Here is a 15,417-nt window from a genome sequence, read left to right as displayed (position 1 = left end):
CTCTGGTTATCCTTAGCCTTAATGAAATATCTGGTAATGGTTTCATAGGTAATGACTGTTCGGATTGATGTTTGATTTGGTCTAAGTCTGATGTTATTTCAATAAAACATGTAGCCCCCTGACTTATGTCTTTTCAGTAATTTTATTGATACACAATATGATTTATTAAACTACGACGTGGGATACGGCAAACTTACTCACTTTACCAAAAAGCGTATTAGTAGTTATTCTGGCGGAGGAATCGGTTTATTTGCAGTTATGTTTAATCTGCGGAGCACAGCGGCCCCACTTATTTATATTGTACATTGTGTAGTCCGACCAGCACTGTTTCAAAAATAGCGGATACGCTGCTGGTTTTTGTTCTCTGTACGTCCTTCTGTTCTCGTTATCATTTACCTCTTAACTACTAGTTATTAGTATTTTATTACCTTATGGATATGCAAAACCGAATTCAGTTTGACGATCACTGCGTCTACTATCGTGCCTAATATCTGGCAGTGCACCAACAAATCTGTTAACTCACAGTTCCCGTGTTTAGGATATCTTCTGTGTTTTTAGGGCTCTTCATTCTATCGAGAAGTAGTTCCTGGGCACGAGAAATATGGTTGAAACTTTGTGGGTGTCTAATTTAGGGGATGTGAATTCACATCGGAAATAAGTAAATGACGTACCATTTGTAATTGTGATGCTAAGAACTTACTGCCAGTCCCGTTTACTTATATGTTTATCACGGCGTTGAGGGGTTTGGTTTCTAAGTATACTAAGGTCGTGTTGCTGCCTGTACCGGAGTTTGTGTGACTTTCTAATTTGGTCGGAAGCATTAGATGACGTGACCCGAAATTATTTGAATAGGGACATATGTGTGTCTTGAGTTTTCATATCCCCAATTCTTCGTCCTATCCGGACTGCGCTCCCCATAGTCAGGTTCTCACTATGATTAATATTGGAGGATCATGTTACTTTGACTACTTTCATTGTGTTAACTCTGTGATAGTATAGAGTTTCACAACCAGTACTTATGTACTCTTCCAGAAACAAATTTGGATCTCTATTTAAACGTTTGATCTAGATGGTTTTCGATTAAGCTCCAGTAGTCGTGTTTTGAAAATAATGATCCAAGATAGATTCGCTACTTTTCCTATTCGATCACCAGAGCATACTTTTTGTTCCTGGGTTACTTGGTGGATGGCGGTATAATGATTCATTCTGAGACTTTCTCGAGATCTTACTATTGTAAGGTGTCTTTTATAGTTTAGCTGGTATACTGTAAATATATCCTGTTGTTTTTAAAAATATTTCATAACATAGATTTTAACGTGTAGATCGCTTCTGAAAATTGGTCTAGAGCTTCATTTTTTTTATAATATAGACTTATCAGTGTACATCAATTTAAGCTTACCGAAAGTTAAATCACTATAACGAAGAAACTGTTTGTAGATTCTGTACACTTATAATCAAGTTAAGTTCAATTTGCAAACATCTTGACTACAAATATTCCGTTTTCGTAAGTGGTAGGGATACGAACTCCTCTTCCAAATATTTTGTCTAGATAAGGTAGAAATTTTTAGAGTTAATTTTGCTTCTAATATAATCCCGAATCTTCCAAATAATTCGTGATTACCACTGAAAATAATTCCCTAAAATGGTTAGTTTTAATAGCGTTATAGCTTCTGGAGTTGTCTTTCTTCAGTGGCACGAAAAATAAATCTAAATAGGTTCGATATCTAAAAAGTATGTTGAATATAGGTTATCAACTTTAAAAACTCTTGATGCGTCTAGAGTTCTGTGCCATGCCGCAAAATATCTACGAGCACTAGTTTTTTTTGTGGGAGTTTCGTTTCAGTTTATCAGAACTACAAATTTCACACCGGCTAACTGTTATCACTTATTCATTTAGGCACTCTAGATATTTGTTTTCCATACCGTAGCTGCTACCTTGACGCGGTGGTCGGGCTTACCTATCGTGATGACCCAACTGAGCTATATTGGCTGGAACATATGTTCCTGTAGATTCTACCATGCCGGGGAGGTCGGTTGGAGAACGGTAAGACTGAAGGCAGCAACTCATGATCTGAGGGCGAAGTCGTACTGTTGACTGTAAAGGGGTGTGACAACAGTAAGGCGTTTCCCCCGGACAACCAGCATCTGCAGCGATGCTGCCTTCTTACAAGGAAGGAAGTGGTTAGAAAAGGTTGACCCTTAAAATGTTACACCTCACGGATTTCCGTTTCCGGCGGTAAGGCCCTTTGAAGAACAGACCTAGCACATCAAAAACTCCCACGAAAAGGCCGTGCGCGACCAGCCTCAAGCAGTTGTCCCTTGGGCTCTGCGGTCACGCTCCCAGGTCTTCAAGGCCAACATTAATCCAACTTCCTTTTCAGGTTCCTCAAGAAATACCCTTCCACGGTGTGGGCAGCCGGAAAGTGACATCAGCCCTCATACCCGTAACAGCACACGAGATCAAGTTGGTCACATCCAAATCCTTTCTACACCTCCCAGTACCTCTCTTATCTCCACGACTGACCCTTCTCATGTCCCTTTATCATCTCGCACCGCTATGGCAAACGATTCGAGTACGCGGAAGGTTATTCCTGGTCTCCTGAAACCACACTCTAAACTACACGTAGGAGCATTCAACGTCCGAACACTGTGCCAAATAGGACAGCAGGCTTCCTTACCTAAGACCTTAGAATCCCGCGCCATCGATGTGTGCTGCGTCTCCGAAACGCGCATACAGGATCCGAGTAGCGTCATTCATTTGACCTCACCATGCAAAAATAAAGGACCGACTCGATTCACACTTCGTGTATCTGGAAGCCCTGATGCTGCTCCTCGTGGCCTCGCCGGCGTAGGTATAGTATTGAGTCCTAGGGCAAAACTAGCTCTCTTAGAGTGGATCCCAGTAGACAGTCGTTTGTGCGCTGTCCGACTAAACGGAACAGTAACGACTCTGAAAGATAGGGACACTCGTCGTTGCCTCTTCGTCGTTTCTGCCTATTCTCCCACTGACTGCAGCTCAGATGATGTAAAAGATGAGTTTTACAGAAAGCTTTCCTACCTTCTCCGAAAAGCTGGACGCTCTGATGTAGTAATAGTGGCTGGTAACTTTAATCCTCAATTAGGTAAATTAAGTGAAAGGGAAGACACCTGGGTGGATCTTATAGCGTCGTGGCTCAAAGGACAGATAATGGTGACCGTCTGTTGCAGCTATGCTCAGAAAACCGCCTGTTTCTTGCAAATACTAGCTTTAAGCATAAGTAAAAATATCCTTTTACATGGCGACCCCCCAATTCGTCCCAACGTTGGACCCAAATAGATCACATCGCTGTCAGCCACCGGTGGAGGGGCTCCATGGAAGACTGTCGCTTGTTCTGGAGCACATGCTTAGATTCAGATCATGCTCTAATGAGAGTGCGTATTTGTCTTCGTCTTACTGGATGTTATTGTTTATTTATTTTAACACATAGACATTGGTACAAGGAGGCACCAAATACATATGCGCCACACAAATCCCATTCGATATGTGTGAGGGCTGTGATACTGCCCGGGTGCCCAAACCGAAGCAGGTGGTTTTCTCAGGGGGCCACTCCCCGAGCCTTCGACCTAAAGGTCTGATCCACAAGGCAGTGGAGCACCGTAAGGAGATGCAGTCCCATGGAAGCCGGTGACCAACAATTGGTTCATACGCCATTTGTTCCCTCAGGATACTGGAGCCCTTGTGCACCATTGGTTTGGAATCCGGTTAAAGCGCCGGACATTCGCTTTTCGTCCTCTCATTTTCGTAAACAACACCCTCACCACGAGAAGGCAGTGAGTAGGACTTCCCTGGCAGAGGCTATATACGCGTGGCCATGTGAGAGCATTTCGAGAGGGAGAGCGGACATAGGAAAGACGCTGCAAAGAAACCTCTTAGGGCCCTACTTAATGATAGTCAAGCCCAGAGTATATTTGAGGAGCAACTAGAAAAACAGTTGGGCAGCCGTGTATGCGATACCCACCCTGAGGCAGCATGGAATGATATTCGAAAGGCTGTGGAAACAGCAGTGATATCTGCTAGTATGGTAAACCAAAAGGATAGGGAGAAACACTGAATCTCAGCAGCATCTACTGCACTGGTAGATGCTTGAATACTCATCCCATCTGGCTCTGAACGTAACGAAGAGCGAAGTCAGCTTAAGCGCAAGCTGACAAGAAGCCTACGCAATGATCGTGAACAATGGTGGGTAGCGAAAGGAAGAGAGATGGAAAAGGCAGCGGCAATAGGTAATAGCAAACAATTGTTCAAACCTGTTAAGGAAACCGGTATTAGGAACCCGACTGTTGGCGAAACAATCTCAGAGAAAGATGGACATATTATACATTCTCAATCCAGGAGATTGGATCGATGGGCAAAACACTTTAGGGATCAGTTCAACTGGCCTTCAGCCACACTTCGATTCCTCACGATCTCCAGTCAACCTGAATGGCAAGTTAATGTAGGTCCTCCGTCTCTTTACGAAGTTGAAAAAGCTATAGGAAATCTGAAGCGAGGGAGAACAGCAGGCGCTGACAGGTTTACTCCTGAGATTTTTAAGGATGGTGGTCCAGTATTAGCAGTGAGATTAACTGAGGTCTTAGATAGAATTTGGGAACTGGACGTAATTCCATCTGACTGATCTCACTACTCGAACACAACTGGTCGAGTGAGAGCTTATGGCGAACTGTCATCAGAATTGGTTACCTCAAGTAGTGTTCGTCAGGGCTGTCCACTCTCCATTCTTGTTTAACTTTGTCGTTGACGTTCTTTTAGAGATAACACTTTCCTCATCTAAATTTCCAGGGGTTGAACTTCTACCGGGAGATTCACTTTCTGACCTAGAATATGCTGATGACAGTTCTATTTGGTGAAGACGCTGACAAAATGCCGAGTCTTCTGATCACTCTAAGCAACAATGCAAGCATGTTCGGGATGCGATTCTCTCCCTCGAAATGCAAAATGTTGCTTCAGGATTGGGTTGCATCGACACCCGAACTAATAGTAGGGAGTGAAGTAGTTGAGCGTGTCGACCGCTTCACTTATCTGGCAAGTTTCATCGGCCCTTGTGGTCTGGTGTGTGACGAAATCTCAGCACGGATACAGAAGGCTCGACTAGCTTTCGTCAACTTGCGTCATTTATGGCGTAGGCGAGATATCCGTCTATCAACAAAGGACGTGTTTACTGCGCAGCAGTTCGTTCCGTCCTACTTAATGGCAGTGAGACATGGCCGGTAAGAGTAGAGGATATTCGTAGGTTATCAGTATTCGACCATAGGTGTCTTCGAAATATTGCTCGTATATCCTGGGACCACCGAATAAGTTATGTAGTTGTTAGGAAACGGGTACTAGGTAAGAATGGTAAATCAATTGATGAAGTAGTGAAGCTTCATCAGTTGAGATGGCTGGAACACGTGTTACGTATGCCCGACCACCAACTGCCTCGACGTGCGATGTTCAGTGGTATAGGAGTAGGTTGCAAGAGAGCTAGGGGTGGCCAGACCGAAACATGGCACAAGTCCATGAAGTCACTGAAAAGTGGACTGAGCCATGTTGGTAGGTGTAGACTACCTGGTTGGGGACCGCGAGATGATAGCAACCGATGGTTAGAGACCCTGAATGACATGGCTCGAAATCGTTTGCAATGGCGCAGGTGCATACACTCTTTGTGTTCTCCCATATTCTAATCTTCTGAATTCTTCATGTCCATTTTTTTTCCTCTTTCCAAATTTATTTCACTGGATTATACTCCTTGAATAACATCTTCAAACCCTAATCCTTCCGATTACTGCTTATACTTTTACTACATTTGCTACTATGGGGTTTGAATTGACTACTGCATGTTTGTGCTAATGTGGTGTGGCAACAGGAACTGACGTACGTATGTACGAAGTTCTACGTTGTTACTGAATCACTGACTGGTATTTGCTTGAGTTTTTCCTATATTTGCTGTACTATTCAGGCTGTAATGCTGAATAACTTAGACTTAGATTCCAGTAGTTAACGCTAATTTTATTATTTTATATGTGCTTTTGCTGTGAAAGCCCATTTGTGAATAAAAGTTGTTTCCATCACACGGTCCGATAAGTAAGGGTTAGATTTTAGAAGCCTTACTTAAATTCACATGTGACAGGTGGTACTTTGGCCAGTGTGTTTTTATCTTTTGTTGCCAGTAAGCATATATGTTGTAGGAATTATTATAGAGCTATCCTTGACTATATGGCGAATAACATAAGAGAAACAACTTGAGGTTATTTGTAACCGTAATACAACTATAATTTTTACACACTTTAATCGTATAGGTCAATTCATCTCTAGTAATGACTACTGACTTTGCAAAATGCAATCCTAACAATGTCGATTCATCGAACGACCTTCCTCCGGAAATTGATAACGAAATTTTAGAAGCAGATCTTGAGGAAAAACAACGCCTAATAAGTCAGGTAAGCTTTTGTTTCTTTATTTCCATGTTTATAAATTGCTTTGAGTGATTACATAGAGACTGTAATTACTAAAAATAAGTATTTTCAAACGAAATTTTTGTGACAAATGTTCAAGAGACATTTTCAACCTCTTTTTTCTTTGTGGAGAGCCAGGTTCTCTGGAGGTACTGGTTATCTGTGCGAAACATCCTGTTCCTATCATACATGAGTGTAATCAACTCTCATACCTGCTTTGTGTTTTACAATCTGCCGACCGATCTACTTGTCATTGTAGGATATTAGAGAACAAGTATTTCAATCAATATAGTTCAGTTGAATTGTCGCGTTAAGCAAGCCCAGTCACTACGCCAAGTTAGCATCTATTATTTTATGGATGTAAAAATACAGTTAAATTGTTTAACAAAATAAGTGACACTAACATACAACGTTTTCAATGTTTTGTGTTTTTAGAATTATTGTTGCATCTCATGTTGTGAATCCCTATTCAGTATCTAAATGGTTACTTGCTCAAGTCAAAACTAGGGGCTCCCGAACTGCGCGTAAAGTCATGTTTGCACGCATTAGGTCCACCTTCTAAACTTTTCAGATCTTCATAACTAATATTGATTTGTTTTTATGCTTTTTTTATCATTTTGTTCTAAACGAATGTAGATTTTGGAGCTACAACATACACTTGAGGATTTATCCACACGGGTAGATGCTGTGAAAGAAGAAAATTTAAAATTACGTTCTGAAAATCAAATCCTTGGCCAATATATCGAAAATATGATGGCAAATTCATCAGTTTTTCAATCAACATCACCACGTGTTGATGAAAATAGGTCACGTACAAATAAAAGAGTTGGGAGATGATTATAAGAAAATGTGATATATATTACATACAATAAAGTTGGCTAGAAATGCTGAAGGTAAAGATGGGGATAATTAAATTCTTAATACTTCATTTGCCCTAATTTTTTTGGGACCTGATAGTTCTGCGAATTTCAGAGTTTTGAGATCACGACAGTGATAATAATATTTGCAATGTTGGATTTCAGCTATTTTCTCATCTTCGAATGTTTCTCTTCGTAACTTTTTAAGCTGATAATCTTTGTTGTCTTTCTACTGCGCTTACACTAAACAAAGCACTTGTAATAAAATCAACGATAATATTAGTCATGTTAACATGAAGGATGGCTTTTCTGTTGTTTTTAACTTCTTATTTTACGATCTTGTGATTTTCATTTTATTACATTGATACGCTTTTAGTTTTACCTCTGCCTGAAGAAATTACATATGCATTTATATGTTAGCAAGTAAAGTGTCAATGCTGTCTGCTTTCTTTTCATGTAAACAATATTGTAATAATTTAGCCCAACGTATCTTATCATCAATAAGTGAGTTTTTCAGTAAATCTATTTGATTTACTATGTAGGAGAATTTCTAGGTGACGGAACGTTTTTGGAACTTCTGGTGTATCTCTTTAGTTTTTGTTAGTGTTGCAATGTGATTTGTCGAGCTTCAGCTAACCGTTAGTCAACAAACAATCGGGTTAAGGCGCACTGCTTGTTACATAGTCATTTAATATTAGAATCGACGATATTATTTGGCATTTTCTTATTCAGTTTGGGAGGATATGATGAAAACTAAAGAGCTATTCAATAGGTTTCAATATACTATCTTATAAAATCAATTCTTTTGGGTACATATTGTGATGAATTCCAAATATTTCGTAAAACTTCAAGATCTGGGTAAGCTTGAAAAAAAATCGTTTAATATCAAGATTCTTAGTGCTTTAGTGTAGAGCTGTTATGGAGTTTCTGATACATCTAAGACTAAGTGACAATGATCTGCACCTAGCGAGGCGAAAGTCCGCAAGGAACTCCAACTCTTGAAGCGCTACAAATCACCGGGCCCAGATGACTTACCTCCGGCCCTTTTTAAAGATTTTAGTGACTTTCTGGCTAAGGAACTGACAGTTGTTTACAAAGGTCTGGCAGTTAGAGTGTTCTAACATCATGGAATAAGTAGATAGTTGTCCCTATCTTTAGAAAGAGTTCACGTCGTTTCTGCAATAACTATCAGAGGATAAGTCTACTTCCGATTGCGTCCAAGCTATTGATTTCCGTCATACTTCTCAGATTGTTCAAAACCTGAGAAAGATTAAATCGAGAGGAGCAGGTGGGTTTTCGTTCTGGTTAAGAATTTATTGATCATATCTTCACCCTTTTCCAAATGCTAGAACATCGTCATACTTATCACAAGCCAACAATCGTAACGTTACTTGACATCAGGGCTGCCTTCGATTCGCTGGACAGGACCGTTCTCTGGGATTGTCTATTAAAGAAGGGTTTATTAACATCTTGAAAGCCCTATATACAACCACCTCTCTCCACTGTCCCATTCAAGCAGTGGGGTTAAGTAGGATTGCCAAATCTCACCATGCCTCTTCAACTTTGCTGTCGATGACGTTCTGGAAGCAGCTCTGATGGATGTAGGTGATGGTGGTGTGGATCTGTTGCCTAAAGAATGACTTTTCGACCTTGAGTATGCGGACGATATTATCCTATTGTGCGATGGTACCCAAGCCATACAATCCGCACTTAATCAGTCGGTAATCATTGTTCGTAGGTATGGTATGTGCTTTGCACCTTCTAAGTGCAAGGTACTTTTACAAAAGTGACAGGACCCTGAACGTGCACTCATCCTGGGTAGTGAGTGGATGGAGTTAGTCGGGAAGTTCGTTTGTCTGGGTAGCCGCGTAAGTACTGGTGGTGGCGTGAGTAATGGGATCAATTCACGTATAGTGAAAACCAAAGCGGCTTATGCCAATCTGGGCCATGTTTGACGCTTTTGTGACGTTAATCTGGCTGCAACACTTTCGAACAGTTTTGCTCTATGCTTGTGAAACCTGGCCTCTTCGAGTTGACGCTAGACGACTTGTAGTGCTATGTTAAGCCCACGTAGCTTATTCTAGCTTCCGAACAGGCGTATGTGTGCACTTATTATCCTACTAGTCACGTCTGTAACTTATTTCTATCTGACTATAAATATGGATTAACGCTTGAATAAAACGAGTTGGCTCACACGTCTCCCTTTTGCTTCGCTCTTTCCTCTTTGTTTCGTCTCTCTGATTGCCTGTTCAAATCAATGAGTGCATGATATATAGATATTCAAAATCCATCCTCATATTTGATTTATTTAATTCCGTTATTCGCCAACACGTATTGAGTCGATAAGTATATACGAGAATAACCGATATGTATATTTCAATAACATTATTACGATCCAATTAGAGTCAGATATCGGGCCACTAAAGACTCACTGTGTTTGGTCATCGTTTTCTCCGAAGGATTGTTGACATCCAGTGGCAAAACAATGTCAGTGATGCAGGCTCGGCAACGTGTGTTCGGGCACAGCGATGATAATTCACTTGGGGTTACAATCTTGAAACATTAACTTTGGTGGTTTAGACACACCCTACAAATGTCCCAGGGAATTTTACGTCGTGCATTATTTGCTGACACTGGAATTGGTTGGAAAAAGCGGATAGGTGGTCAGTGTATGACATGGTGTCGCGGTATGAAAGAACGCTATGCAGGACTTGCTCCTCTTGGTTCTCCAAGACTCCCTGGTTGTGTGTCTTGCAAATGGTGGATTATACGTTGTAATTGAGAAAAAAAGAAAACCACCTTTGAAATTACCACTTTTCAAGAGTGCTCTAAGTCAAGGAAAATTTAATATAGTTAAAGGGTTTAGTGTCTTTTATTTATCTACTAGTTCCTCTCTACTTTTTGACTTTAACTGATATAAACATATATACCGGTTAAGTTCTGTTGATAATTACGTCGGATAATCACCAAATATGAAAGGTTACCGGGATTTGTATTGTTCAACCACATGTTGCCTCAACAGGCGATGTTGTGGGGTTTAGAAGTAAAGTGGAAGACAGTCGGTCAAGCCAATACATAGCATTAGCCCATGACGTCATTGACTGTTGAACTAAACCCTATTGATAGGCCCATGCTGCCTGGTTGGGGTCCATACAATTATCATAGTCAGTGGTTAGAGATAGGCGACAAGGCTCACAATCGATACCTATCTCGTAGATTCATTTGTTCTTTGGATTTGCTTTAGATCATGAGTCTCAAAGTCGTGTAAATTTTTTGTGCCTAACTTTTTACACTACTACTGATACCACTACTTTCACTACTGTTGGATTTGTTTGGATAATTAAATCTCGTTGAGGTAATGTAGTATGGCAACCTGAACCAGTGCATAAATGTGCCAGGTTTTACTTTGTACATAACTGACTGAAGTAAATGTTAATTAAATATGAACTAACGAGAAATTAAAACTTTAAATCTTAGTTAAATCAACGTAACGAAACGTTCAATACTTTAACTTATTTCTCAATCATATAACAATTCTCCAGAAATGATTAATCAAAGTTGAAATTCATTTAGCATTGTTAATAGACTCAATTAATTGTTCAGCCCTAGACTTGTGTTAATTTTATGTGCAATTATTATCTTCGCACAAATGTCTTTGTTTTTTTTCAACCAAGGAAACACTTGACATGATAGTCTTAACTCAGTGGATAAGTGAAATGAGATCATATTTTTTTGTATTTAGGATACATGCTGTCTGCATTTAATACTTTATGTAATCAGAATTAAACTAATAGGGATTAAGGGTGAGCCTTACTATTGAAAGTCACTCCAAATATAAGATAAGAACGGCTTATATAATTTTGTTTAATTTGTTACAATGACAATTGAAAAAAATAATCAGTCTACACATATGGTTAACTCCTAGATCTAATAATCGAAATGTCAGTTATGTTTATGTTCGTTCATATTTTGATCAGTTCGAAACTGTAAAAAGCTCATGTATGCACTGCAAAACAATTTGATGGGACAGAAAACATTGATACCTATTTGGTTGAAAAATCCACCGACTTTAAACTACTTGTAAATAGTAAGTAGTACTTGTCGAAAATACTTCAGTTTTTTAAGTGCTTGTTGATCGAATTCAAAACTAGTGGTTATTTTTTCAACTCTGTTGTAAGGTGAATTTAGAACGAACTAGCGTTTTTATCACTGGAAAAAACGTTACTCGATAATTAATTGTTATTCGGTCAATGAAAAAGCCATTCAGTCACGTTTAACATGTTTAACATACTTGTGCACATGTTCGTTTAGTTTTTTGTCAACATGGTTCGAAGAAGTAAACTTTACAAAGGTTTACGATATCAGATTAATTACTTGTGTATTGACAAGTTAGTTGGTTTGTTAAGCGAATCGATAGAAATTGGATGCAATCAAGAGTGTAGTCGATGGCGTTATCGTCTTAATTACACTTCATTTATGGGGATTTTTACTTTTCCGTTGCCAATATTATGGACTCTGTAATTGATAAGTCTCTTATTGATATATGTGCATCCTGAGTGGAATTCGTCGATATTAGCATTTAGCTACGCTTTTATTGGAGTTGAATAGTGGCGAATGATGGAACCCAGGACTCGCTTTTCATCCTATTTATAACTCGTTTGCTGGATGTTCCCATAACTCAGTGTTGGTACATATTGACTAATCATTTGAGATCCCTAATATCAAAATGTGAAAATATGAAACCCTACGAATTAAACTCATGCTCATTGCACAAGCCACCAGCTATCTGAACACAGTAGCCTAGTGGGTAACACGTTGGGACTTGAAGCCGAAGTCAGTGGGTTGGTGCCTTAGTGTGAGCGCCAACACTAATGCTTGTTCATCCATCTGGTCAGTCCCAGATGATATGAAATGCACATCTCGAATCTTAATGTTAACCACTACCCAACCATAGATTTCATGCTTTATGTTGAAAATAGATTGAAATTAATTTGTTGTATTCTTGACTGTGATTGCTTGTATTAATTTTCCTAACGTGTCTTATTTTCACTAAATTGTTTTTTAAACTTTCTATTATGAATAACTTAATAATAAATCAGTTTATGGAATACTTCTGAAATATCTTTTTAGTGTAGATAAAGTAGATAGATATAATACCATAGCAATCCATGTTCAAAGGACAATGATGATATGCTTTTTAATATTCGCTAAAGATATATCTAGTCCTATTGTGGTGTGTGCTACTGATCTCGACAGATTTAAGTAGTATGTATCATTAATCGAAAGTGAAATGCCTAGAGGCAGAAGGTTAAGAAAATCAAAGAAAAGAGAACGAAAACAATGAATGATTAGTGTAGCATCGAAAGAACAATGAAGTCTGAGACGATTGATTGACATTTTGCAAACGAAGCATTTACTGTATGGTTCTCAGATTTTACTAAGATGTTCTGTAATTTTGTATTGAAATGCATTCGATTGTCCCCATTTGTGTTTTCATTCCCTACACTATATATTGATAGAACCATGGAAAAATCGTACTTGGAAAAGGAATTCTCATAGGAAATGAAAGCTGAAGGTCTATTACAAGTCGAATAAAGTTATAACTATGTCTGAATATACTGGTTTTCAAGTGACGTTTTTTTTACATGTCAACAGTAATATTTGCAAATCTAAAAACTGAATTTTACTTGACATTATTTACTGTATAAACGTAAATTTACAAATTCATAAAAGAAACCAACTATAACAAATATTAATATAATTACTCTTCAAAAAGTTACAGGCGATTGAAGAAAATCAATCTCATTGATCATTCACACTAATCAATCAATACCTTGCCCATCATATCAGTTAAGAAGAAAAATAAGATGATCTAATTATTCATTGGTAACAAAGAGAACACTGTAAATAATAATGGTTAATAAATTGTATCGACTATTTTTGTTTGTTTAACTAAATCAAAACCGTTTCTTTTATTAAGAAAGTTATTTTGGGTGTATGAAATAATTGATTCTTGTCATTAGTATAATGAATATCGAAATAAATGTTTAAACCATGATTAAACGTTAAAGGAATAGATCGTTTCAACGCAATTTATGTTTATATTAATCTTTAGTTTAAGATTGAACAAAAGAATAAGCAATATTGTTATTTCGGGTTTTACAAATTTACCATAGAATAGATATTAAGTCCTTAGTATATGTGTTACGATTATCCTGGTAATCCTATGAAGCAAGTCTCCATAGGATTTCATATTTACAAACTTTATTACTGAATTAAGTAAGCATTCACTCATCAGTTTCTCTCACTATTTAATATTAACAATAGAAAAACCATATTATCTAATCACGTTTATTAGGAATTATTAGCGAATTGATTTTGGAAGGCTACAGATAAATCAGGTTTGATTATTATTAGTAATATTTCATTTTATATAATCAAACAGAATTATTCTACTTATTTATATATTTCTGTTTTGATAGATATGGAGTTCCAGTTAAACTTCGTGAGATGACCTAGGCTTGGAGACTCACTTCCTAATAAGTGTTTGAATTATGAAAAAAACTGAGGTTCGGCAGGACAGAAACTGGCGAATAATTAGACATTTACCAGCTACACATTGTGACTTAGATAATGAGTAAATTTTTGTCATTCGCTTTGATAACCAAACTTTGTAAATAAATCTTTTTGCTCATGAAAGGCACACAATTATACTTTGTCATATAGTCAACCAAAATACACGTTGATTAAAAAAAAGTTATGCTATATTGAGTACAATGATTTCACAGCACCATAGTTTAACTTCGACCAATCAGCCTCTATGTAGATACAGAATTTTCTTATGATTTAGAGTAGTTTTAATCATCTTTCATTACGTCATATATTTCTATTTGGATGTAACTGCTTCCTAGTTGTGATGCGACTAATATTTTCGCTTACTCCTAAATACCTCTATATTAAAACACCTAACACACTGCCTTTAAATGCATATTCAAACATACCAACTATGTTTAGAATCATGGTGCAAATAATATTTAATGAAAATGCTTTCATTTCATTTGTTGTGGCCTATTTTAGTCTTAATTAGTGGATAACTCGGGAGAGACCAATCGTGTTCAAAGATTTGTTTTGTCGAAATTTACGGTCATTTCTTGTAACCAATGTTTTTTTAAATAAATAAACCCTTAACTAGAATCACAAGCATATTCTTCCGTATGTAGATAAGTATAAAACAATAAAAATTTCAAACTCTTCTTCATTTTCGAAATTCAGTCCAGTGATATATGAATATAACTCCACCTGGAGCCCCTCTTGGGCTACTGCCGGTCCCAAGCCCGGGTAAAGGAAAAGGGTTAGTCATGGGATTAGCGACCCCATCCCGTAGAAAACCAACTCGCTAAAAAAAAACGCTAAACAGATATATGAATGTAAAAAAAAATTCATATTATTTTGTAGGAAAAGAGAATTTATTACTGCTTGTACTTCTGTGATGGGTTATTTTTCTCGGCTATGGAAAATGATAGACATTTACGAATTGAGTTGTCTAGAAAGCCTATATTTTAAGGATTTATTATACTAGAACCGTTAGTACAGAACTAAAAGATATATTGTTTGAAATAATTGTGGTTACATCATGTCGCAGGTATATTTTTGAGAACTAGATGGTTAATATATATATATATATCCTAAAATATTCTGTGATTTTTACTTCTTACTGTTGTTAAAATATTAGTGTTGTTTATACTAATTTATCATTGTCCAACTAATCTAATCGCATAAAAGTTTGGATTTAGGCTAACAACCAAATTTAAGATGCATGTTTCATCCTATCTGGTACTCGTCATGTGGATCTTCCTGGATCGCCATCCTGATTGTCACACAGACTAGAATTCAGTACTGACCAGTTCAGATATCACGGCATTATCATCCACAAATTGCAACGAATTTGACAAATGCCTGCGAGTATTTTAATACGATTTATTCTTAGCTTGAATTCACGGCATTTCTCAAAACTTGATTTTGCGTAATAATGAAATTTATATAATCCAATTAGAGAAAAAGCAAAATACTATTTCTTACTGACTTCTCG

At 37.7% G+C, this 15,417-nt stretch overlaps 1 protein-coding gene across 1 annotated transcript; it reads left to right on the top strand.

Moving 5' to 3' along the window:
* Positions 1-219: 219 nt before the first annotated feature.
* MS3_00007868 (uncharacterized protein) lies at positions 220-14,515 on the top strand. The gene is made up of 4 exons (XM_012936339.3): positions 220-366; positions 6,316-6,456; positions 7,108-7,364; positions 12,848-14,515. The coding sequence occupies exons 2-3, from the start codon at positions 6,334-6,336 to the stop codon at positions 7,306-7,308; spliced, it is 324 nt and encodes a 107-aa protein (XP_012791793.1). The 5' UTR covers positions 220-366; positions 6,316-6,333; the 3' UTR covers positions 7,309-7,364; positions 12,848-14,515.
* The last annotated feature ends 902 nt before the right edge of the window (positions 14,516-15,417 follow it).

This window comes from Schistosoma haematobium, chromosome 4 (assembly GCF_000699445.3).
Source record: "Schistosoma haematobium chromosome 4, whole genome shotgun sequence".
Taxonomy (NCBI): Eukaryota; Metazoa; Platyhelminthes; class Trematoda; order Strigeidida; family Schistosomatidae; genus Schistosoma; species Schistosoma haematobium.
This window is presented reverse-complemented; position numbering and strand designations above follow the sequence as displayed.

Bases quoted from the DNA above. Each gene is read 5' to 3' on its own strand.
- MS3_00007868 (XM_012936339.3), top strand. From the start codon at position 6,334: ATGACTACTGACTTTGCAAAATGCAATCCTAACAATGTCGATTCATCG. The intron at 6,457-7,107 runs GTAAGCTTTTGT...AAACGAATGTAG, and splicing joins AACAACGCCTAATAAGTCAG to ATTTTGGAGCTACAACATAC.